Raw genomic sequence first — 24,751 nt, forward strand, 5'->3', positions numbered from 1 at the left:
AATTAGGCTTGAAAAGCACTAAGATCCTTAGGTAAAGCCACTAGACAAGGAACATGGGCAATGATGCTGGAAATTTTCATAAGACATTGTGAGGTTTAATCTTGAATATGAATGACTCACCAGAAATGTTTTAAGCTTTCCAAATCAGGGTGGGACTGTGGATACCTCTAGTTTTGTGGGTTGAGAAAGCCCTGTGGTCTTAACCTCTCCAGTGTGAGACAGCTTGAGTTGCAGTAATGGGACTATTGCGTGTTATCCAGTCTTATTAATTGTATTTTGGTGTATTTTATTTCTATTGGTTCTATTCCTCTAGTGAACCATGATGAACAAAGACACTAACTGATATATTTCTAGAATAATAACTTTTTAAAGAAATATTCATTGGCCATTTAAAATATTTTTTAAATAAATGGTAAATTTTCATTTCAGAGTACTCTTTGTCTTGTTGCTATTCTTTCCAAAGGCAGATAAGAAAGAAGAGAAATAGTGTTATTTAATGAATGCATATCATAAAAACTAGTTGACTCTAAAAAACAGGCATTCTTCAAAGGAGACATTTAATGCTTTCCACACAAAGCTAAAACCAGCTGCACATGGACTGAAAGGTCAAATATTCTCACATATTTTCTTTGCACAGTTCTCACAGCGACCTTAATCCTCCTTAGTAACGTGACTTTGAGCACTCTATTTTCTTATTCTAATATATTAACAGAAGGCATATGATCCAAAATGAAAATAATAAACTTATTTAACAGTCATGATATTTTGAACATTATTATTATTTTATGCCATAGAACTCTCACATTATAACCTAATTTGACAGAAGTAAGGTGATGCCAATTCATCAAAAATTGGTATAAGACAGGTTTACAGACTTGCTAAGGATGACATCCCAGGATTCCAATTAACTTCACATATAAACAATATTTTAGTTTGGTGAAAATCTAATGTCAAGTGCATTCTAAATAAGAGTAGTTTTTGTCTCTGAGATTAGTAACTCTACATTGTTACTAACTTGGTAGAACAGTTATATATGCAGGCTTGTTGCTGTTGGTGTTCAGTGGTCCATAGAATGAGAAGTTCTAGGTTTGCTTCCATAAAACATATCAACATTATTTCCTCAATTGTCATTTATATTAGTGAATATTTTTTTCTAGATCATGCATATATGTTTCCTTTACTAACAATACTCCCTTTTGAGATAACAGATTTGGAAGCATTCTCTTGTCAGCCAGACTTGTGGTATATAGTTACAGGAATGTTCCTCCAGGTACTCAACTGGAAAGTTTTAACTTAATGATCATCATCACAATATCTCCTACATATCAGGTTCCTTTACAAATGGAAATTCATTGAATAGTTGAAGACTTGGTAAGGCACTTGTTGGAAATTGATTGACTTACAATCTCTCCCTTTTCCTGTCTTTTTATTAGCCTCTATGACAATATTTCTGTTTGATTTTTAGTTAAATTGACACTGTTATTCAATCCACATCTTTTCTAATGTGAATTCTCACAGAAATGGGATGTTAAAACATTTGGAACAAATTATAAGCTGATTAAAAGTGTTTCAAAATAAAATTGCACAAATGTTTTATCTATTTATTCTTTGAGTTGGTCTATTATTCCAAATTGAAGATAATATCTGAGGTGCATTAAAGTGTTAAATAAAATATTTTATAAATGTGGAATACCTTTGTGACAGCCCAAATGTTGACAATGAGGATTTCTCTTTCATTAATAAAACTTTCCTATTCCCTACTAATTGAAAACATTTTTTCCAAAATAACAATGTATTATTTCCAAGGTTTAAAGGCATCAAAATGCAATATAGAAAATGAGTATATTGACACAGCTTGACACAGCTTTTCAACTGAACAAACTTGCAGCTATCCTCATCATCTCCAGTCATCAGAATGTCTGTGCACCTCCAGTCACTGGGGAAGTCTGTGTATCTCAAACTACTTCATCTCGATTCTAAACCTACAAGCTCTCTTAGGTTATTGAGTCATTTTAGGTTTGTTTTCATAACAATTTACTTTTTTAATTTTAATTTTTGAGATTAAATACAATTTCATCACTTCTCTGTCTCTTTTTCTCTCCCCAAACCCTTCTGTGTACATTCTTCTGTCCTCTTTTAAATTCATGGACTTTCTTTTATTCATACACACATATGTCTATGGTGTGTGTGTATGTGTGTGTATATGTGTGTATATATACCCACATATACACACACATACACACACACATAAATTTCTTAAATGCATAAATACAACCTGCTTTGTCTGCATAGTGTTACATGTCCATGTTTTCAGGACTGAACTGGTTTTGCATTACTAATTGATATGCTCCTCCTTGGGGAATACTATTTCTCCAACTCTCAACAACTGCAATTGCCTACAATTCTTTGTCTATAATTGGGTCCTCATGAAATTTTCATTTTCCAAATTATAATGTCTACTGGTGTCATTTTTTTTCAAATTATGTCTTGGCAGTCAGCCATGTTGGTGATACTTCAAGGGTGTAGCTTTTGGCATTTCTCAGTTTTACAAAAAACTGCCTGTTCCTCTGGCCTTATTCTCTTCCCTCCCTCCCCACCTTCTGAAATAATCTCTGAGTCTTAGGTGCACAGATTGTTATGTAGGTACATCAGTTAGGACAGGGCACCAAAATTTGTATTTCTTATTAATTATTGTCTTCATTTAGTGCAAAAAGAAATTTCCTTGCCAAGGGGTGAGAACTAGGCTTATCTGTGAATATAAGGACAATTATTTAGAGTGTAGTTAAGGACTGTATGAAAAGTTGTAGCTGTAGATTCTCCACTAAGATCCATAATTACACTAGTCCCAGGTAGTAAAAATGATTTTCAGTACCAGGAAGATTTCTTTCTGATGATCAGGTCTGAAAATTACCAATATTACTAATGTGACACTTTAAATAAAATCAATTTTCAATTGATTTTTTAAATAATTGGTACTAGCATAAACACATACTATATATTTTAGGAGCAAGACTAAAAAAAAAAAATTAAGTACTTTACCTAAATTGGCAGTTTGTTAGTCTATAGAAGAATTAGAAATGAGATGTTTGACATTCAAATCCTTAATAAATATTAATACATACTCAAGCATAGGATTTAGGTTGATAATGTACTTTCACAACAAAAAGTTGTGAGAATATTCTTATAAAATTAGATAATGTCCACTTAAATAAATGTGTTATTATATATACATATCATAGATACATGATACACATATGTGTTATATGTTATTAATCAGTCCTAGGGATCCAACAAATATTAGTCTTGCACATCTAGGCAAGCAAAAACTCAGTAAGGTACATTCCCAGCCCAATAAATTATATTATCTCAGTCAGAATGAGGAGTATTAGATGATAATACTTAGGAGTAAAATTTTAATATTGTAAGTTTCTAAATTATAACACTAAAAACTATAGCAAATAGAATTGGTTAAGAAGACAAGAGGAGAGTTTCATAGTTCTTATTCAATAATAGCTTGAATGATGAACCCAGTAAATCCATACCTTTTCTGAGATGAACAGAACTAGGGAGCTAGTTTGTAACTCAGAGGGAAATTTTCTACAGGCTGAGAGGTGGCCTATGAGACAAAAGGGGATGGGCTGGGGTTTGGTGCAGGTGTTAGGGGAGGATGGGAGTATGAGGGAACTGGAATTAACATGTAAAATGATACATGTATTAAAACAATAGAAAGGAACATACAACTATGAAAGAATCATTTGTTGACTTGCTGTTTTAATTTAAAATTTATAAGGTTCATTTGAGTTATAAACAAGCAAACTTTAACAGCATCTGGGTGTTTTCAGGAATCTAGCATACCACTAGATTCTCTGTACTGTACTGTGTATTCAGCCACTTTCATTTAACAAATATCTGGATTTGTCTTGCTCACAGAATAAAACCTTCCACATTTTGGGGCTTTCAAATCTGAGAAAAATTTAAAGAACTTGTGATTTTAGAAAAAAAGACAAATGGCTTATTCGTGTGTGTGTGTGTGTGTGTGTGTGTGTGTGTGTGTGTGTGTGTGTGTGTACATCTGCATGGGTATGCTCAGGTACATTTTCATACTACACATGTGGAGGTCAGAGATTGACCTCAGGTGTCTTCCTCTATCAGTCCCTGCCTTGTTTGTTTCTTTTGTTGTTTGTTTATTAAAATATTTATTTATTTATTTTCTTATTTTATATATTTATCCCAATTCCCTCTCTGTCCCTCCCTCTCTCTACCCCACCCTCCATGCCCCTGACAACTCTTCCATTCCACCCACCCCCACTCCACATGTAGGGTGATGCCTTCCAAGAGGGATCATCAAAATCTGTCAAGTCATTTGGAGTAGGGACTAGGCTCTCCCTCCTGCCTCTAGGTTAAGGGAGTATCCCTCCATGGGGAACGTGCTCCCAAAGTGCACCAGGGATACGTCCTGGTTCCACTGTCAGAGGTCCTTTAGACTGCCAGGCCTTCTAACTGAGACCCATGTTGGATTCCTAGATATCAGTTTGGGGGCCCATTAGCTCCTCCTTATTCAAGTCAGCTGTCTCTGTGACTTTCTGTAGCTTGATCGTGTGCTCCCTCTCTGCATTTGGATTTCAGTTCTTCTCAGTGTTTAGCTATGGGTGTCTCCTTCTGTTCCCATCAGCTACTAGATGAGGGCTCTATGATGGTGGATAAGTTAGTAATCAATCTCATTACCAGGGAAGGGCATTTATGGTAGCCTTTCCACTATTGCTCAAATTGTTAGTTGGGGTCAGTCTTGTAGGTCTCTGGACATCTGTTCAACTATGTTCATAGCAGCATTATTTGAAATAGCAAGAACCTGGAAGCTACCTAGATGCCCTTGTACTGAAGAATGGATAAAGAAGATGTGGCACATTTACACAATGGAATACTACTCTGAGGAAAAAAAAAAAAAAAACTGGAATCTTGAAATTCTCAGGCAAATAGGTGGAACTTGAAGAAACCATCCTGAATGAGGTAACCCAGACACAAAAAGAGGATGTACTCACTCATATATGGATTTTAGTCACAGAGCAAGGATTACCACCCTATAATTCACACTGCCAGAGAAACTAGGATACAAGGAGGAAACTAAAAGTTTCATACACAGTCCCTCACAGAAGGGGAAAGGAACAAGAGCTCCTGAACATATTGAGAGTGGGGCGGTGGTAGTGATCAGTGATTGGAGAGGGCGATAAGATAAAGAGAAAGGGAGGGGAGGAAAGCATGTGGAATTAGGAAGATTGAGTCAGGGAAGGAATAGATGAAAGAGTGAGAAAGAGGGAGAGAGAGAGAGAGAGAGAGAGAGGAGGAGAGAAAAAATACCATAAAATAGGAGCCATTATAGCTTTCAAGAGAAAACTGACTCTAGAGAAATGTCCAGAGACTTGCCTTATTTTTTGAGACAGATTCTCTTACTGAATCTGGAGCCCACAGAGTCCTGAAGAGTAGCTGGCCAGCACGCTTCTAGGGCTCTACTATCTTTTACTCCCAACACTGGGATCACATATTTTTATCTGAGTGTTTTAGATCAAAATTCAAATACTTGTGCTTGTTAGGCCAGAGGTTTCCAACTGAGCCATCTCTACAGTCACTTAAGTACATGCATAAATACAGTTGGAACACAGGAAAAATGGAAAAGGACAAACAGTTGTGAATTCAGAAGCAAACAGAAATGGCTCATTCACTAACTTAGACTGCAGTTGCTCTATCTTGACCACTATCATCTTTCTACTATCTCACTTAGAAAAGACATCTGTATTTTTCAAATATGACTCTAAAGGTAACAAAGTTTTCCTGAAAAAATGACCAAGGATACTTTACCCTTAAGCATTATCTTCTGTCTAAAGTATTTAGCTAAATTCCACTTTCTTTTTTCTGTCATGTCAAGAAAGAATTTCTGGTAAAGAAAAGTATTTGAAGCTGAGGGTGATAACTCACCCCTGTTGCAGAGTGAGGGGAGGTACCTGTGTCCAAAAGGAAAAAGGCAGTAGATGGTTGGAAAGTTCAAGGCCAGACTGGAATGGACAGTAAAGACACTGCTTTAGAAAACCAAAGTTAAACAATCAAAAATTAATTTGGATTAAAATTATATAAGATAATGACTTCACACCTAAACTGTTAAGAAAAGACAATTTCATATGCTTTATATTTTAAATCACATGATAGCTGTGTTAAAATATAAAACAAAAATATCTTCTGTTGTTAAAGTACTTAATTTTGATAAGTTTAAATATTTGCACCTGCCTACAGTTTGGTTTTTATTCCATTTTATGACATTCCTTGATTTTTTTTTTCAATTTCCATTTTATTTTGAAAGTTTGTACTACACTAAAAAAATGAGCCAATGTCTTTACAAGACAAAATGCTTTGGATGAACACTTAGTAAGATTCAGAACAAAATTATGCAGAAATGAGGATGATAAATTACTTCAGTGTCACAGAGACAGCTGACCTGAACAAGGAGGAGCTAATGGACCCCCAGACTGACAGCTGCATTGGAAATCTGCATTGACCTGACTCAGATCCCCTGAACATGTGTCATGCTTAGAAGGCCTAGGTAGTATAAGGGACATCTGACAGTGGAACTAGGATTTATCCCTGGTGCAAGAAAGGGCTTTGGGAGCACATTCCCCATGGAGGGATACTCCCTTAGCCTAGAGGCAGGAGGGAGGTTCTAGTCCCTACTCCAAATGACTTGACAGATTTTGTTAATCCCTCCTGGAAGGCATCACCCTCCCTGTGGAATAGGGGTGGGGGGAATGGGACGGAAGGGTGGTAGGGGGTCATGGGAGGGAGATGGAACTGGAGTCGATATGTAAAATAAAAAAAATGATATAAAATAAATAAATAAATAAATTACTTCAATGTCACATCTTCCTTCAAACACTAAAATTATGATTGAAAAGTTTCTAAATTTTAGCAACAATATTTATATTTAATTTTTATTTTATACTAATAATTGCAATGAAGTAATAATTCCATTTTTCCTCTGCCCAGAGCCCTCAGATATGTTTAATGTCATAGCAAGAGGTGTGAAAAAAATCTAGTATAAACAGAGAATGATGGTTCTTTTATAAACAAGGTAATAAAAATACAACAAACCCTAACTCATATATGATACTTGGGCTTTGTTTTGTGATATTCATGTTCTTTCTGAAGCATGTAAACTAGGATTTTTAAGCATTTAAAATGAGAGTATTCTTGAATTATTTCAAAGTTGCAACCTTTACTGAGAGATAATTCTCAGTATTTATCTGTGAAACCCAATGCTTGTGTGTGACATGTATGCTTATGTATGATCTATAAGCAAATGTTCCTGTGGTCTGATAATAGAGCACTCAGTTGTTATGGCAGGGGAGTAGGTTCCAAATGACTCATCTGGACAGTTGGAGACCAGTAACATTTGTGGAAAGTAGCTGTGGAACAAAGATAATCCATTTATCCTAGCGATTAGTTTGCCCAATATTCCTAACTCAATAATAAAATATAGCCTCGTCTCAGTATTTGGACCACTGAATTCACATGACTAAAAATGGCCTTCTGTCCCATGTCTTCAGTCTTCTCTTCCTGTGAAATCTGAGGACCACTTCATAAGATGCATGATTCCTAAGCAGGGCAATTCGTTTTAAAGGAACCAATTCCAAAGCCTCCTAAATGTTGACATTTTTGTCAGTGTTCTATCTGGGTTGAACTGAACAGACACAGCAGAGCAGGCTTGTTCCAGGCTATCTATGTCCTTAAAGCCCTCAGATGAATAAAATGCTTCCTCAATTGTTCTGTGCAATGGTGAGAAATTAAAATATCAGAGAAAGAAAGGCTGCCAACAAGGAGGAAATGACTTCACCTTGTTCTGGGTCATCTAGAGAAGGTTCAGGCATTCAGGAGTTGGCAGCTAAAAAGATTGCCCTGCTGTAATCAATCTATTTAACTTGAAGAAACAGAAAACTGTAATAGATATGACTAACCATGCATGGATATCGTATGCACTGCACTATTTATTGCTATGTATTCACATTCAGCATGTATTTAATGCCTACAGTTTTAGAAGCTATTTACATATTTAAACATGTGTGAAGGACTATAAAGGATCTCTTTTTCTATGAGCAGCATCCTTCGTATATAGAAATATATATGGTTACACTCAATTTTTCAAAACATTTGAAAGCGGTATATATGTATGGCTGGTATGCTAAAATCAACAGGCACTTATTTCTCCCTTTAAAGACACTGATGGGCTTCATAACTCTAGCACAGAAATCACTGGCAGTATCAAAAAAAAAATAGGAAAAAAAAGAGAGTTTACAAACTAGTGAAATCTCTATTCTGTATGTCATAAGAATCTAGAAATTATAAGGGGTCTATGCTACATGCAAGCAGCAAATGTAATAATTGTAATGTTACCGAAAAATACTTACTATTCTGTAAGGAAACGAACCTGTAATGACTAGAACACTTTCATTTGTGATCATATTTGCATGCTCTGTTGGATCAGGGCTGTTAACCAGGAGTCTGTGCTAGACAAGAGCTCTGCTTCTACTTCAGGGGTGACTCTTATTGTGCACTTTTATTTTGAATCCTGTTATCCCTAAGTTTCCCGGGGTGGTTTTGAATTCATTCTGTAGTCTAGCTATACCTCAAATACGTGGCCCTTCTTTTTCCTTTTTCCAAACAGCTGAGATTAAAGGCATACATTTCCCAAGCCCAGACAATAATTTTATGCAAATATAAACAAGTGTATTCAATGTCATACACACAGTAACAAAACATTTTGGCCTTAAGGATAATCTCAGTTATTTTAACTCTCTGGTAACCATGATCACTGAATTGTGAAATGAACACATTCACAGGCACAGACTCATTTGTGCTTACATGTTCATGCATGCACACATCACACACACACACACACAGAGAGAGAGAGAGAGAGAGAGAGAGAGAGAGAGAGAGAGAGAGAAAAGCAGGAAAATTTAAAACTCATTCTAGTTAAAAACAATTGCATCAGTACTACATGTCTATCACTGTATATTTATATGGTGTTCAGTAACAGCACTGTAGTTTAATGCATTAAGGTCAGAATAATTCTGCTATTTGCAAATGGAGTAATTAGAATTCTTACATAAAAGAGGAAGGACCTTTACTTTGACAGTGATTAGGCATTTTTTTTCTTTATGGTGCTAACAGAACTAACACATACCATTTGGGCAGAAAATATACAGTGTACCTTACCTTCTCTCCCAAAGGTGACAACTGGAGGAAAGGGACTGATTATAGTGAGAAGGACTCGGGGCATACAGAAGAAACTCCCACTCCCCTTCTGAAAGTCAATCATTGTCTTTGTGGAATGATAGACTTGTACCAGACTCACAGAGAAAGCCATTGCCCGCTCTAAATTCTAACTTGCTGTGGGAACATACCGAACACAGGTTCTATAAAAAATCATTTCCTAAACAAAATTATAGAACTGAGATCTGCCCTACTTTAATGAGGGGAAATTATCAAAATTGAAACTCTAAAAATAGTAGTTTATATTTGAAACCCTAATTCCCTCCTAATTATAGGTACTCCACAGTGGCAATCTAATTAAGTATGGTTAGCAACTCCACAGCAGGTCATAGCAACATCATAGATAGAAAGGTGTAGCTATATGGAGGCCACTTCTAGCCCCACACATCTCAGATTTTACAAGACTGTATTCTACTTTCACTTTCTTGCAAAAGAAACTAAATATTGATTTTAATTTATTTATCAACATTTAGGAAAAACATACATGTTAAATTAGTAAATTTAGAGTGTAAGTCATACTTCTAAATCTATTATGGACTCACCAACTTCAATAAAATAATATTAGCATAACCTAATTTAATATTAAGTTATGTGAACTCTGAAAGTACTCTAGGCCTTTATTGAAACGTCAGATATCACCACAGTAATAAAGATATCACTATAAAATAGAAATTCAATATGTTACTTTTATATTAAATTATTTTATTAAACTGATAATTAAAAACATATTAATTTTTAAGAAATCCAAATTGGATTTTAGAAATGGGCATTCATCTTTTAAAGGTTCTTAAGACTCACTTATCTTTTAGCTGTTATTTAATTTGAACAGTGCTCTTACTTCGCAAATTGTTTTCCCCAAAACTGAATTCAAAGCTTGCTATCATTAAAACAGACTACTTATCTTAGTTACTCATAGATTCTCTAGCAGAATAAATAAAATTTCAAGTTAAAATAACAGAAAAAGGAAAAGCTAGCAACTCAATGGAATTATGTCATAGTAAGAAATGTATGTTAAAACCATTCACCAGGTCTGTGATCATGTAGTAAAAGAAATCAGGTGGCCAGAGAATGAAAGACATGAGCACAAACTCAATCCACTTCTGCTATTTCCTTTTCCTGGTAGGCTGGCCACCATGATAATCAATCTGGCTAGCTTTCAGGCTGCCCAGAATAAACCTCAAATGAAAATTCAAAATCCCTAGAGCTAAAAGATGGTTGAAGAACAGCATAGATATGATGTGTGGTGAAGAGTAATCTCAGGATGAGAAGCAAATATTCCCTTTGCTTCCTCTTTCTTTCCCAGTAATGTAAAATTTCAACTACATGCAGTTAATAGATTGAGAACTCATGGTAAATTGTTGACAAAACAAATATTTTGTATTTAAGATGTCTAAATTAATTATGTTTTGCTCAATATATTCTTATAAGACTCTCTGTAGATTGGAGTCCCTTGCTTACAAGGGATCCATGATTGGATTCCCTTACACTGAAGTATGTGAAAAGGAATGAGATACCATATTCCAGCTAACAAGTTACAGTATCCTGGAAAAGCCATGGGAGTAGACCCAGAAGGAAATCATTCCAGTATTACATCATACGACTCCATTGTCAAATATTAATAAAAGTGGCAAGTGTGTCAACAAATAATCATTGGCTAGCAGACCTTGATTTAATCTAACTGGGAGAGATGAGTCTTTTAGAACAATAATTTTCAAATCAGAAACATGTCATATACTTCAGTGAAAGCATTAGTGCCCTTTTATTTGGTGGTATATTGATCTAAAATTCCCTTTATTATCAGGAACACAATATGTAGTAGCCTATAAATAGTTAACCACACAGTTTCTTTCTCTAGCTAGGAAAAGCTAATTGCAATGCTATATGCACTTGCACTAAGATCCAGACAAGTCTGTTGCAAGTTCCTTCCAGAGCTGCCATGAAAGACTCTGAGGACTTGCTCACATTTCAACCAGAACAGATGCAGTAACTTCATATAATTAAATGTGGATGTTATTCAGAATAGAACATAAATACTCACAAACAAAGCCATAGGCCTGGGTGTATAAGCAAAACAGTAAAGAACCGCCTTTTCACTCCCTGAATACATCAAGTTGCCCCAAATTATCTGGCCATTGGTTTAATAATGCATGGAAATCAAACACAACCTATTGCCCACATGTATTCAGAAGATAGATGTTACTATAACAAAGTATATTGGCAATAGGAATTTTCTTTTTAAAGACTTATTAGGCCAGGGTTTTGGAGGTTAAAAATACAAAAATGAGTAACAATCCATCTATAGTGAGGACTTCCTCAGCTGTGTCAAAACATGATGAAAATGTGCACATGAAAAAGAGATCAAGTGCACAGGAGCCCTCATTTTATAAATCTATAATCTTGAGAAGTAACCAGAGTCCTATAACAACATTCTTAATCCTTTCCCAAAACAGTTCTCAATTACCTAAGTGTTCCAAATAAGTAAAACAAGCTAAACCGAGAAAGAATGACTACAACTCTTAAGCCTATATTTTTAACTAGTAAGCATGCGGTCTTCTGATTTAGTCTATCAAAATTAGTGTTAAACCAGAGAACTGCTATATCAAAAGGATCTGTGTTCATAAATATGTTGGTAGATGATGTTAAATTGTAGCAAATAGCAATCTGTGTCACAACTTTTATATTTAGATCTGTAGCAAAGCAGAAGTTTTGGCTAGAACTTATTTTGCATTATTATTGAAGTGCTAATAAAGTAACTGCTTTCCTCTTCCACATAACCAGTTTATTGTTTGCAGTAGCTATAGTTCTGCTCCCAAACACATTTTTCTTGTCATAACATGGGCCCAACTGAAGATATTAGGAACAAAGATCTCAGTCATTGCAGGATGAGAGTATAGAAATCACAATCTACTGCTTTGATGTTTGGCATGTTGAAGGTCCTTACCCTAATCTTGGAGCAAATTGGCTATCATCTCACTCATACACTGTTAGATGTGCAAACTATATTATGTCGTGTTTGTTGGATTATGTAAAAACATTGAATGTGCAAAAATATTTTAATTGAATGAGTTCTTTTACAAATGTAGTAAAAACATGAAACCTTTATAGCATGACAGAAACATGATATCTCTAACATCAAACCTTGTCCTATGATGGGTTAAAAGAAAAAGTTTACCCATCTAATAGACACACTGTACTTGTGTTACTTTTTGTAAATGTTATAAAGTTGAATGCTTTTTCATGAAAGATTTTCACAAAAATTCAGAATTTACAGCTGAAAATCCAACCTGCCTCTTAATTTTAAGATAGCATAACAGGTCCAAGCATGATTCTCTTCATGATAAATTATGCATGATAGATGTAGCCATATTTATATAACACGAAAGAAATTGCAGCACCTTTTCCTTAGAAAACAGTAACAACCTAAACTCTATTTTGCATCAATTTTGTTCTCAAGGAAGATATATTGATTTTTGTAAAATTAAGATTGCAGAGCAGCATTATTTCTTCTGAGGACCTGAGAATTAAAACAAATGTGGAAGCATTGGATAGCATGAAGGCCTGAGATAGAGACAGACCAAGAGCAGAAACAGAGACAGCTGGTTCTTATAACAAAGCACCCTCGTATTAACCATGAGAGGAAGTGGGGGAGTTTATAGGAGTTAAATTTAGAAAAACAAACAAACAAACAATACAGACACTAAAAATCCGGAATCACTTACCCTGAAAAACTCTTTAGTGGAGCCAGAGTCTAATGTTCCATAAGCAATTTCTGTTTGCTTAGACAGATCCTCGGCACTTTCAATGGGAGACACCATCCTCTCTACGGTCAGGAAGGCAGCTAAGTTAGCCGTGTAGGAGGAGATTATGATCAGGGTAAAGAACCACCACACACCTCCAACAATGCGCCCAGAGAGGGATCTGATAACAAGTATGAAATGGATTCATAAAGTAAAATGAATGATCTAATATAAAACAAGTTAACATTCATATGCAACTAGCCACTTACAGAATAGTTAATCTTATACCTTGCAATATGTCTTTCTAGTTTTTGAAACTAGAAATTACTAATATTTTTTGGCAAGGATTACAGAGTAATGAGATTGAGATCTGAGGATATATCCAAAGATCTATACTCTATTTTGGGGATTCTCTCAAAATTATAGACCTAAGTAGTTGACAATGTAAAATTCTAGAAGAAAACAACTTCAAGAAATGTACAAGTAGTTAACCTAATATGCATAATACTTTTTCTCCTCATGACATAAGTACAAACAAGACAACCTAAGAACAGCAGCAAAGTTCATAACAAAACAAATACTAAGAAACTGTGTACCATAAATATAGCTTTAAATAAAAAAGAAACTCGCCCTTTAATGCAGCCCACCCCCGCCCACAATCAAACTCAGTTTCACTATGTTTAAGGTGTACAAACATAGGTATTTGATACAGTACAATAGAGAAATGGAAAATGAAATGATACAAAAAGTAAAACATAATTCTTAATGAATATAAATCAGAAGCCTTCATGGTGTGGACTGCTCTGACCCTGTTCCTTTGTGTTTCCTGCTTAAGAGAGAAAGAAAACTCAAAGAAAATGAATTAGTGGTTTAAAATTTTAAAAAATATAAATTACTAAAGTGAAGTATAAGAAGATAGCAGCATTTGTCTGACTATAAATACATACGATATTTTTAAAAGCTTAATAGGTTTCCAGTATTTTACTTTAAATATTGAAGGAGATATATGCAGTAACGTAGATACCAATAGACATCTGTTGTGTTATTTTGAAACAGTTTGTGAGATTCTGCATACAATTGAGAAATTTGAGGTAGGAGCATTTCTAAAATGTTAAACATAAAAATTGGGCAATTTACGGGCAGAATCAAATGTATTGAAAATTAGCATTAAGTAATGCAGCCTTTGATACAATAGACACAGATAAAATTTTGGGTGATTTTGGTAGAATAAATCAGTTGTTCAATACAAAACAACTAGCTGATTCCAGAAACTTTAAGGTTTAGCCTGTTTTTGCTTAAAACAAAAAACTGAAGGAATCTAATTTTGCCTCCATGCCAAAGTCACTATGACTTGTAAAGATTTAAATTAACATGATAAGAAGGGAGGGTTTAAATATTTCTCACATGGAATCTAAATGTAGTATTTTATAAATATTGCTATTGGAAACCCCTGATATGGACACAACTATCCTCCAATGTATCCTATCTGGCCATGCAGCAAGATAATTATAGGACACACACCTTAAACTGAGAGGGCAGACTCAAATCTGGCTGCTCAGATCCACTAAGGTTGATTTTTGTTAAATGCACTTGACACTGGACCAGTCTCTTACCCAATTAAGAATTGTGCTTATTTGTTATGCTATTTTAGTCCGAATATTTAAAAAAATATTACTTTTCTTTTATTCCAGTGCTTGAAAATATTATTGACATTAAATATTTCAGTATTGCTTTAATCATATTAACTGTAAAACACAGAAAAATAATTTTATACTTTATTACTCATCTGTAACTACCTGATAAGCAACAATTAATTTTTCTGAGCATTCTGGGGAAATTTTATTAAGAAGGGAAAACTTGATTTTAGTTTATAATAAAAGTTGCCATAATCAAAACAAAGGTTTAACTTTCTTTCACATATTCTGAAGAATGTGAATGCAGAGGCATTATGATTTGTTCTTAATATGCATCAAATAATGATGTTTCATTTACATGTGACTTATATGTGGAGATATTGTGGTTATAACGAAACATCTGAAGATAATAATCATTATGGCATATTGCTTTTCTAATTTCTGTGTTTCAAAATATATCTTATGGTCAAGAGAGCCATACTAATTTTCTTTCTTCTTTTTCTTCTCTCTCTTTTTTTTTTTTTTTTGTTTTTGTTTGTTTGTTTTGTTTTGTTTTTGTTTGCAATTCCAGGCAGGTTAATATCACTGAATTAAGTAAATCATCCTAGACTGTAATTCAAATGTGTCCTTTTAATGTTCTTAATGGAGTTCCAAAGCAGATTTTACTTGGAAAAGGTTGATAGTTGCATTTCCAAAATATTTCAAAGGAGTTTCTAAGTGGTCTGTTCATTTTAAGCTTCTTGTAAAGAGAGTACACACTCTAGTGTTCTGCTATGCAGTAGCCAACTCTGCAATCTAAAGCATAGTACTCTAGTTCACTCTTTTCTTAAAGCAATCACTAACTTGACTAGAGCTATGTTTCAGGTTCAGTTTTTAGTGCATGTGGAACATAAGCACAAAGACAAGTACATTTTAATTATGTTGTATCTATATATTCTGAAATTTAAAAAAAAAATCAAAAACAAGGGAAATACCCCAACTAAAAAAACCTTGTTTCTTACTAAGAAATAAATGTTATTGTGAACTGTGGTGAGACTCAAGAATGAAATCAAAGTACACAATAAAACATCCTATTTTGGAAGCAAGCATAATAAAAAAGAGAAATTGTCTGAATGCCACAGTATACTATGGGATGTTCTAGAATAAACATGTCTTCAACTCCTGCCACAAAGGCAAAAGATTTTCTGGTGCTTAGCAAACACTAGATAACAAAGCAACTCCGGTGCCATGCTGTGAGTGGGAGGTGGGAAGGCTCCCAAACCTGCTCCATCTCTGGGAACACAGGACAGTATTTACTTCATTATAACCCCCCCACACACACGCACTTCTGCACAACTGCCTTTCACTTGGACCTAGTGTACCACAATTCAGTGGTCTTTATCAAAGCTAAGCCAGTAAGCTAGTGTTTCATGGACCAGAATATCCTCTGACTCCTCAGTTTGGTTAATTTTTCTTCCCTATTCTTAGGAACTGCCCTTCATGTTGTTAACTTAAACCAAATTACTAAATATAGAAATGAGAGTTTGACCCATCTACATGTTGTCATAGTTTAATTGTGTATGTACCTAGGGCCATGTACTCCTTTGTCATGTCATGAAAATATATTTAGAATATGTTTAATTCATAAGAGTTTTCTTTTTTAAAAATCTACACAGTTCATTTTTTTTCTTTTTAATGGGACTTTTATAATGCACTACAATTATAATTACTAACTACCAAAGATTAAATGTTTAATAATTTTTGCCTAGAGGATACATTTCCATCTTCTCAGCCAGTAGAAGATACTAGAACACTTAGAAAGCTATGCATTTTTGAGATGCTTATATTCATTTTGAAATTAATTGCTTGCAATTCACCAATTACTCAAAAACTAAAATTTTAATGGATTATCATAAAATGTCACTCCCTTTACTAGTAAAGATTATTCTTGAAATCAAAGGAGGCTATTCCAGTTCAAATTGAACTATACAAGAAAACATTCAGACTTTAAATGTTAATGATACCACACTAGAAGAAGCAGGATTTATATGTCTGAAGAGACACAAGTAGTTACCATGTATGTTGTAATATAGTCAAAAGCAATTGTTGATTTGTGAAAGATATATGATAATTAGGAACTTTAGCCTGAGAAAATCATTTCCTGGTGTGAATAGAGGTGTGTGACTATGTGTCATTCAATATGGAATCAGCATTTGCAGAAAGTCATTGGTTTTTCTGTTTGCATTTCTAGATAACATAGAGTATGCAATCAACCTTTTTATGCGGAAGCCTAACATTTAAAAAGTTTAATAATCTCTTTCTCACACCATTTTTATGAATTGATGTTAGGAAAATAAAGAGATGAAGTATGTTCAAATGAAGTGTTGTTTAACAAGTTGTTGACTCTAGGAAATAGTTAACATCGCCCATTTTCCCATATACAGGTCTGTGGATCAATGCACAGATGACTGTAAAATGAGAATATGCAGCAAAAACACGGTACCCCTCCAAGCAGGCATGGAATGATAGGAACCTTATGCATTTTATAGCCTCTCCATGGTGTATATAATTTCACCAGGGAAAACACATGATCAACATTCAAGGAACATTGTTCAAGTATTTTACAGGCTTACGCCGATGGGAAAAAAATTGCCCTCTAAGCACTTTAAATTGCTGGGACAAGTGGTCGGCAGCTGGTGACATCTTTATAGTGAATCCATAAACACCATGAATGTCTACTTGAGACCTAAAATGCACAAAGTTGAAGCAGGTGAGTGACCAACCTTGGCGAAATATCGCATCCTTGCTGCATAAAGGCACCCAAGGAAAACCAGAGACTATTAAAAATCCCAAATTCATTAGTTGATTCACTACTTTGTGTTTCTCTTCCATCTTCAAATTCCTCAGTGTGCCACTCGTAGGGGCTAAATCTGCTGACCAGGAATAAAACTACACTGACCCCAATGTAGGCAAACACAATGCACATCCAGATCTCATAGGCTAAAGGATCAAGAAAGGAAAACACTCCTGGTTTGGACTTCTGAGGCTTCTTGATCATGATAGAGATTCCAAGGCTCATGAAGGGCTTGGAGAAGTCAATCACCTCTTCTCTCACAAGGGTGATAGTTAGTGGAGCAATTGCAATGTCAGCTTTCTGTAAAGGAAACAGAGGAAAATAACAGGACCCAGAATTATGGTTAGAAAAGACACATGGCTAATACTTGGAATGGAAAGGGATAGAAATTAGATAGTAGTAGTAATTATGGTTCTGGTGCTACAGAATAAGCAAGAGGGCAATGTGTTTATCCATCTAGTATTAAAGACAAATAGTTGACCTATCTGACTTGGCTAACATCATTACACATTTTCTGGAATATAGCCTTGAAGCTTTGGGATAACATGTGTGCTTAAATACAGATGCAATTCATGCTTCTGTTAATTTTCAAGCTTACTTCTTGATTCTGGCTCAACCTTTCAAATTTTATCACAGAATTAAAACATTTTTTCTATAGCATCATGGAATGCCAACACTGGGATATGAATATTAAAAAAATACAATGGCCATTCTCTCAATAATGATTCACACTGAATTACAAAACAATATATACTTACCCCATATACAAGTTCTCCAACCATACCATTCCAAATTTTGGTGTCTGCATCCCTGGCCCCATACTTGCCATCCCCAACAATAGTCAACTTGTACTTGAACCCACAATGTTTTGCAATTTCTGCAGCTAAGTCAACACAGTAGCCCTCATAACGCTCATTCCCTTCAAGCATTTCATGATTTTTCTTCATCATAACATATGGTGATTCCTATAAGGAAAGACAGTACGTTCACTGATTATTATACTGAATTATTGACATACTGTCACTATGTTAAACTCCTATCTTAATAACATCTTGTTACACATAGGAGTATGTTAGATATAGATAACATGGTAGACATTGACAGAAATATGTACAGGTATAGTGCTTTTTCAACCAAGCTCATTAAATCATTACATGATTGGTCATTAAAATGCTTTATATCTGATTATATTAGAGTAAGATACCCAAAAGCTGTTAGCTTTCCACTCATTTTAATTGTAATCCTTAAGCATAAAAGAGGGAAATTTTGCTAAACAACTACTATATTCAACTTTGGGTCTTTCTTACCCTTCTTCAAGATTAAGTGAACATCTACTCCCAAAACCTGAGTTCAGGTAAGTTCTGTATTATTGCTACTCCAAGTACAAACTTCATGCAGAAAAAAAAAACTGCATGCACAATGATCTATAAACTGAAAATGGCCATTGTCATGGCAACATACTGATTCTATTCTTGAAAGTTTTGTGTCTTACTTCATCTATGAGATATAATAAACAAGAATGATGCTACAAGTACAACTGTAGTGGCTTTCTCCCTAGAGACACATTAGTGGGGAAACATGACAAAATGATTCAGCAACAACAATGTTGTCCACTTTGGAGTGAACATAAATCTAAATGGGTTAGTGGTCCATCCCAATAGCATGATGAGAATTCCCATATATCCAACTCACATTCATCAACAGAATTCCAGATTCCAACAGCATTTTATTGAAATCTCTTATAGTGTATCTATGTATTCCTATAATGTTGTTAGGATAATGAATCCACCAATTTATAACCTTGCTGCTCACTAAAGCAGTGCACAATCCTTTTATCTCAATACCACACCTGTTAGTGAATTCTACCTTCTCCCCTTCCCTTGCTCAGCATTGTGTCCTCGTGATCCACATTTCTTTCAGCACAAATCCTAGATGGTCTTTTTCCAGGCAAGCTTTGGCTGACTCTTTGAATAATCATGCATTTGGAACTGGGCACTTGGCCACCACTGTGTTCAAATGAAGGTTATAAAGGAGACACACTTGCTTTTCATTATGAACAAAGAGGAGTTAACAGGATTATTAGATCACAATACCAAATGAGACTGTGGAGATGAAGCAGAGCTGGGTGAGATTTGAAAGGAAATATGAGGAGCAAAAAACCTTTGCTGTTCACTTGTGTCAGCAGCAGGGTTTCAGCTGTCAAGCTAGACTTCGGCCTCCTGGAGGATGAGGACATTCTAAGTGCTTCAGCTTAGCCAACATGTAACCCTTACATCAGTGGTGACACAGTTGCAGGTATGCAATGAATTGGACATTGGAAAAGCTGCTTTGTGTAATCAACTACCCTAACATCTAAACAGCAAGTCTCCAGGTAGATACTTTGAATAAGAAAAATTAGAGTCCAATACAGGAACATGCAGTCAATTACCAATATTGTGGTGACAACCACAGTTTTATTTTCAAGCCCGGATGTGTCATTTCCAGAAGGGAGCTCGGTTAGGGTGACAACCATTTTATCCACTTCACTCCAGTACCCAATCTGGAAAAGGTCATAGTTGATAAACATGATGAAAAGCGGCCTGTCTTCACGCAAAACATTTGACAATTTAAAAACCCATGTGGGCACCTAAAGTAACACCCACATTAAATAGACCTCTAAATACCAGCAACAACTTTACCTACATAAACATATGTATGATTGGAATTGATATTGTAAAAAAAAAAATCATTCTTATAAATGAGTCGAATCTTCCTATTTTATTGTTTATTTTTGTTTAATTGACTAAACAACTTGCTATGTATCCCCAGTTTGTCTAGAACTCACTTTATAGCTGTACTTGCATTCAACTCACAATCCCCCTGCCTCAGCTTCTGTAGTTTAGAGATTAAAGGCATGTGGCAGTACAGTTTTCTCATCTGCTTGATAACTTGGGTCATGGGGTAATAATTTACCATGTAAATATATACATAACATTGATAATTTAGCCAGACTTTTTAAGGCAAGATTTTGAATTAAACAGTTAAACACGCACTTACACCATTGCTTATTTCTTCTGAATGTGTTACATCTTTAGCACTTGTTTTCTAGCTTTCAATTAATGTCTTTTTATCTACTTTGAAAAAGTGTAACACTTCTACAATAAAGTACTATTTTAGATTAATTATCACTGTCACTTACCAAAACTGAACTTATTTCATTCATAAAACAAATCTCCAAACTGAATTTGTTTCTAGGAGCGCTCATCACTGTCTACATGCACATGCTCTCTGACCCCAGGAGTGAAGGCTCATGATGGAATCTGCCTCCTCAAAGGGGAGACCCCAGAATAAATGCTTAAAGTTTTACCTTCCGGGGCCCATTTGTTTTGAGCTCCATGATGTTAATTGTGTAGTTTATTCTTTTTCCATTCTGGTCAAACTTTATATTTCCAGAGAGACCTTCAACTTGAACCTAATGATGGAATGGAAGTAAAGCAAAGTTATAAATTTATTAAATCAAAGATGTAAACTGGTGAGATCGCTCACACTGACCTAAACAGAAGTTTTCAACTGCTTATTCTCCAACCTACCTGTATTCTGAGGAAACAAGATGGCCTGTGAGTTCAACATAAGGAATAAAACAAAAGGTGACTTACATGTTTTGAAAGTAACCAAAAAACACCTTAATGACTGTGTGAAGTCACAATAGCACTCATTCTGTGAGACTGACCTGTTTGAGGGCCCTTTCTATTTCTACACCTTGTCCCCAAGGAACTGCTGGGTTGGCCAAACAATCGCCTGCATTGCCTCTCCGGGAAATTTCAATCCTCTGCTTTCGAAGGTTGCGGAATGCTTCAGTCATCACTTGGACAGCATCATAGGTCAGGGCAGATGTATACTAAAAGGAATCAGACATTTGTTAGGATGGGAGAAGATTCAGAGCCGTGATGCATATGACGTCCCAACATGTAACACAGGCCACCCAGACTGCTCCTGCCTACCATGGGCTAGCTCTCTTAGAATCCAACAAGGCTGTGGGCAATGAGACTATGGAACATTTTCTGAACACTCAATTTGTCCAAACTTCATAGTATCTCAGCTAATTTAACTGAAAGTTTATTTATTTATTTATTTATTTTTTGAGATCAGTTTCTCATTGAACCAGCACAATAGATGAATTATTAACCCTGGATCAATGTTGGTGGTTCCCACATATACCTTAGTGTGGTGTTAGACCATTTATTTACATTGTCCTGTGTGTTTCTGCTGTTGAGGACTAAGAAATAAAGTACATCACTCCTCAGCTATTTGTATGCCTTAACAATCTCGGAAAATGCTTGCTGAGATTTAAACAGCAGCTGAGCAGGCATTAGCACAGCTCTGGCAGGTCTCCCTGCCATTCCCCCTGCCTTAAAAAAAAAAGCATTAGATTACAAAAAAAGTTCCTAAAGCTAGTCACCAAGCCCTAAAAGCCCTATTCCCCCCCTTCCCCCCCCCCATCTGGAGGGTTTCTACTCCTGAAGCTGACTACCAAGTCCAAAAATCAAAAGCCCCCTTTGGCTCACCTATTTAACATACCCAATTAAAATTAAACACCTCATCCTAACATGGGGTTTCCCATTTTCCTTTTTAAACCACCATTTCCCTAAGTCTGTCTGCCTCTATCCAGAGGTAGTCCTTTGTCCCTTTGAGACAAATAAGCCTTACCCTTGTTCCCTTCCCCTTCTCCCTCATCCCCTATGTCCTTTATCACAGCATCCTAGTCCATTCTAACACAGACCTCTCCTTTTACTCTTCCTAAAATTACACCTGCAAGGTCAATTGCTGCTCTTTTATGTCTGCCAGAGTCAGAAAGCAGCCACTGTAACTTTTCTTCCCTACTTAATAAAGGATCTCTCTGTGAAAGCCGGTGCTTGGGTGTGGTTTGTGCCTAATCCAGGTCTGGGAGGGAAGCTCCACTGTGGGGTAGTCCACTTCTATGTCTGATATTGGGACACTAAATTCCTAACCTAGGTCCAAAATGGAATGCTTTACACACGAGCAATGTCACTCATCAGTAACTTGATGCCTCTCCCCCTTCAGGGACCCACAAAATTTTCTGAATACCACAGCCTTCACCTGCTTCTCTTTATCAAAACTCATTGCAGTTATGTTGTCTTGTGCAGAGAAAGAGGTATCCAGATAGCAGTTCCTGTTTTGTCACCTGGATGGACAAAAGCCTAAGCCTCACAAAACATTTGACTTCCTGAGTTGACAGAACAGAACTGGTTCCACTTCCTGGAAGCCCACACCCCCTGCGGTGCTTTAATCTTACACTGCCTGTTTCCTTAAACAGATTTGCTTCTGGAATCACATATGCAACATTCCTCATGCTTTCTTCTTGATCATCTATCTCTATAAAAAATCAGCTTCTTTACTATCTCCTACCACAACTAAAGGAAGAAATAAGAAAGGAGTGGAGAAGAAAATAAGAGATGGGGTGGGGAGAGAAGAGGTAGGAAATCACTTTATACCAATATTTTCATCAAATCGCCATCCTATTTTTCTGTTTCCTTTTACAGAAAAGTATTTTGATAGGAACTTCTGAATCTGACTTCCCATATCTTCTCTTTCACTAAGTGCTATCTGTTCTGGTGGAAGCTCCGCCTCAATATCCCCCCCTCCAAACCTTCCCTCATCTCAGAAAGCCTGCCAAACAGGACTCTTCCCACAGAGATGCTCAAGATCATTCCCACAGAGTATTTAAACTGTCCCCCAGAAATAGACACATAGTTTTTCCAGTCTCTCTTCCTATCTCTTCTCTGGGGGGCCGAAAAACCATCCAGGGGCATTTTACCCATTAAACCTATTAAACTTGGGTTTTTTCTAATTCTGTTTGATTTGGTTTAATTTGGATTGCTTATTGGGTGCAGAAACCTTTTACTATTCTGTGATCTGTGGCTGTGGTCAATAGACTCTTCAACCTGCTTTGGTAGTGCTGCCATCCCCCAGCTGCTTTCCCATTTGTCTTATTTATAGAATTTTCCACCATCTGACCATCCTATGTGAACATTCTTCATTTGCTTCTTTTAACTGTTCTCCCCACCAGAATAGGTACTCCAGGGGAAGGGTAGATCTTGCCTGTAACCACTGGATTCTCATAGACTACTATAGAGTTTGGTTGGCACATTGAAAAGGCAAGAAGAAATGAGGAAGAAATAAGAAAAAAGTAAGTTCAGAAGAAGGAAAGAAGGCAAAAAGGATAGGAGGAAGGAAGGAAAAAAAGAACGTAGGTCAGAGGTCTCACATAGATCACACCCTTTCAAAGAGGAAGGAAAATGGGTTCGAGGCTGTGGGAAGTACACTGTGACTGAGTGTTGTAGCTCTATTAAGACATTCTTTGTCTGTAAACCTTCATTGGTTTGTTGTTACTACTATTTTTTTATTTTAATTTTAGGAAGAGTTTCCAGGCTGACCATGAATTTTTAATCTTCCTGTTTCAGCTTCCCAAATGCTAAGACTTCAAGCAATTTTTATTATGTTAAATTACAATTTACTTTCTAAAGTTACTTCTCAAAATATCTCTTGTGGTATAATGTACTTTAGGCCATATGTGAGCTTTCTCCCTTTCTGCATTTTCTGAGGAATCTATAAATCTGTTGTGGATAGAGATCTGGATCACTTGGTAATGCAGACCAACTGTCTCCAGAATAAATATATTAGGTACTTTATGAACACAGTTCTATAGTGCCTACTAAATGCAGGTGTGTGTGTGTGTGTGTGTGTGTGTGTGTGTGTGTGTGTGTGTGTGTGTGTGCATATATCTCCCAAATGGCTGCATTTGAGTTATTTCGTAGACTTCAGACTCAACCTATAAATGTAGATGCAAAAATTAGACAAAATAGGGAGCCAAAAAGGAAATTGTGTCTGTTGGAACCCAGCAGTCTGCTGACCCTGAACCCAGCAGTCTGCTGACCCTGCCCCCTGACATTGGGCAAGACGCTCATGGCCATGTTATCTCTACCTCAAGACTCACCTGGCTGTTCACAGTCATTACCTGGCTGTGCAGGGGACTCAGTTACACATGTGCAAACTTTTCCCTTTCAAAGCAAGCTTGACAAGGGTGCCCCTCCTCTCTCTTGCCCTCTCTCTTGCTCTCCTCCCTCTTTTGCCCCATCTCTCTCTCCCTTGCTCTCTTGCCCTCTCTCTTCTGCTTTTGGCTGGCCACCAGCTTCCCCCCCCCCTTCTCTTCCCTCTATCAATAAACTCCACCTGGG

At 36.1% G+C, this 24,751-nt stretch overlaps 1 protein-coding gene across 10 annotated transcripts in view; it reads right to left on the bottom strand.

The window, feature by feature from the left end:
* Gria2 (glutamate ionotropic receptor AMPA type subunit 2) overlaps positions 1-24,751 on the bottom strand; it is a 126,989-nt gene that overhangs the window by 9,452 nt on the left and 92,786 nt on the right. For all 10 annotated transcript variants that reach the window (XR_007835434.1, XR_007835433.1, XM_051199195.1 and 7 more), the window contains exons 7-12: positions 21,226-21,393; positions 20,863-20,967; positions 19,945-20,055; positions 18,275-18,481; positions 17,446-17,816; positions 13,032-13,230 (exon numbers count right to left, since the gene is read on the bottom strand). Coding sequence is in view for 8 of the 10 variants with exons in the window: in XM_051199195.1 (XP_051055152.1) it covers positions 13,032-13,230; positions 17,446-17,816; positions 18,275-18,481; positions 19,945-20,055; positions 20,863-20,967; positions 21,226-21,393 (1,161 nt within the window). In the remaining 2 variants the exon portion in view is untranslated. The remainder of the gene's footprint in view (positions 1-13,031; positions 13,231-17,445; positions 17,817-18,274; positions 18,482-19,944; positions 20,056-20,862; positions 20,968-21,225; positions 21,394-24,751) is intronic.

The sequence above is a fragment of the Phodopus roborovskii genome, unplaced genomic scaffold, assembly GCF_943737965.1.
Source record: "Phodopus roborovskii unplaced genomic scaffold, PHOROB, whole genome shotgun sequence".
Taxonomy (NCBI): Eukaryota; Metazoa; Chordata; class Mammalia; order Rodentia; family Cricetidae; genus Phodopus; species Phodopus roborovskii.